Source organism: Camelina sativa, chromosome 2 (genome assembly GCF_030686135.1).
Source record: "Camelina sativa cultivar CO46 ecotype springtype chromosome 2, ASM3068613v1".
Lineage (NCBI taxonomy): Eukaryota > Viridiplantae > Streptophyta > Magnoliopsida > Brassicales > Brassicaceae > Camelina > Camelina sativa.
The window spans coordinates 20,131,770-20,132,704 of NC_141881.1; the positions used below are offsets into that span (position 1 = coordinate 20,131,770).

General features: G+C 24.6%; 1 protein-coding gene across 1 annotated transcript; it reads right to left on the reverse strand.

Moving 5' to 3' along the window:
• Nucleotides 1-224: 224 nt before the first annotated feature.
• Nucleotides 225-712, reverse strand: LOC147948908 (putative defensin-like protein 270). The gene is made up of 2 exons (XM_087477494.1): nt 575-712; nt 225-445 (listed from the first exon to the last, which is right to left on the reverse strand). The coding sequence occupies exons 1-2, from the start codon at nt 645-647 to the stop codon at nt 288-290; spliced, it is 231 nt and encodes a 76-aa protein (XP_087333620.1). The 5' UTR covers nt 648-712; the 3' UTR covers nt 225-287.
• Nucleotides 713-935: the final 223 nt, after the last annotated feature.

Here is a 935-nt window from a genome sequence, read left to right on the forward strand (position 1 = left end):
AAAAAATATCATAGAATTGTTTATTTGAAACTAAACATGAAATTACAAAAGAAAAAAAATCAAATTATAAGTTATAAAACACATATATTCATATTTTTTTCTCCTATTGTTTAGTATAACTTATGTTAGATCTCCTATTCTTTGAGTTAGTTTATGATTGAAATATCTTTTAACCTATATTGAGACATGTAAATTGGAAAAATAACAATATGAAACAATATAAGTAGAGATGATATAATATCTTATTTAAACCGTATTGAACATTGTCAATCATATCCAGTTGCGTATTAATAGAGACAACAACATACACGTTCCAGATTGACTTTTGAAGGTACGCACAAAGCACCATGAGAAGGTGCTTTTAGTCCACATCTTTGGAAACAATCTTCCCTTTTGTGACATGGTCCTCTGTATTTACAGTCGTCGTCTGAATCATCTATAATCCCTGTAAGATTAATCAAATTACAAAAATATAATAATTATATATAATAATTACATTAATTATAAAAATGATGATAATTATATGTATACTGAAAAATTTGCATATTTTGACTATACGTATACAAAATCTTACGAGTAGATTGAACATTTACGATGAGAGAAATGATCAAGAGAAGAGCAACAAAATGAGATTTTGGAAGGGTCATCTTTCTATAAAAAAAAAGTTTACAAAAGAATTACTATGAAATATTTTGTAAAACCACTTAGTAAGTAAAACCACTTAGTGAGTAAAAAGAGAGTTGATTGTTCTTATATAGATGAGTTTCAAATGTTAATAATACCATATCAACTTTGCATTAAATCTAATTAATATATACCATAAAATTTTGTTTGACTTAAGATTTTTTTAACGTAAATTACATTGATTTTATTAACAAAAATCTTTGACAAAATCTTAATTAGGTCAATTACAGTTTTACAAAATTTGATAATAT

Coding starts and splice junctions, on each gene's coding strand:
- LOC147948908 (XM_087477494.1), bottom strand. CDS start 647: ATGACCCTTCCAAAATCTCATTTTGTTGCTCTTCTCTTGATCATTTCT. Junction 446..574: donor CGTAAATGTTCAATCTACTC/GTAAGATTTTGT, acceptor TTAATCTTACAG/GGATTATAGATGATTCAGAC.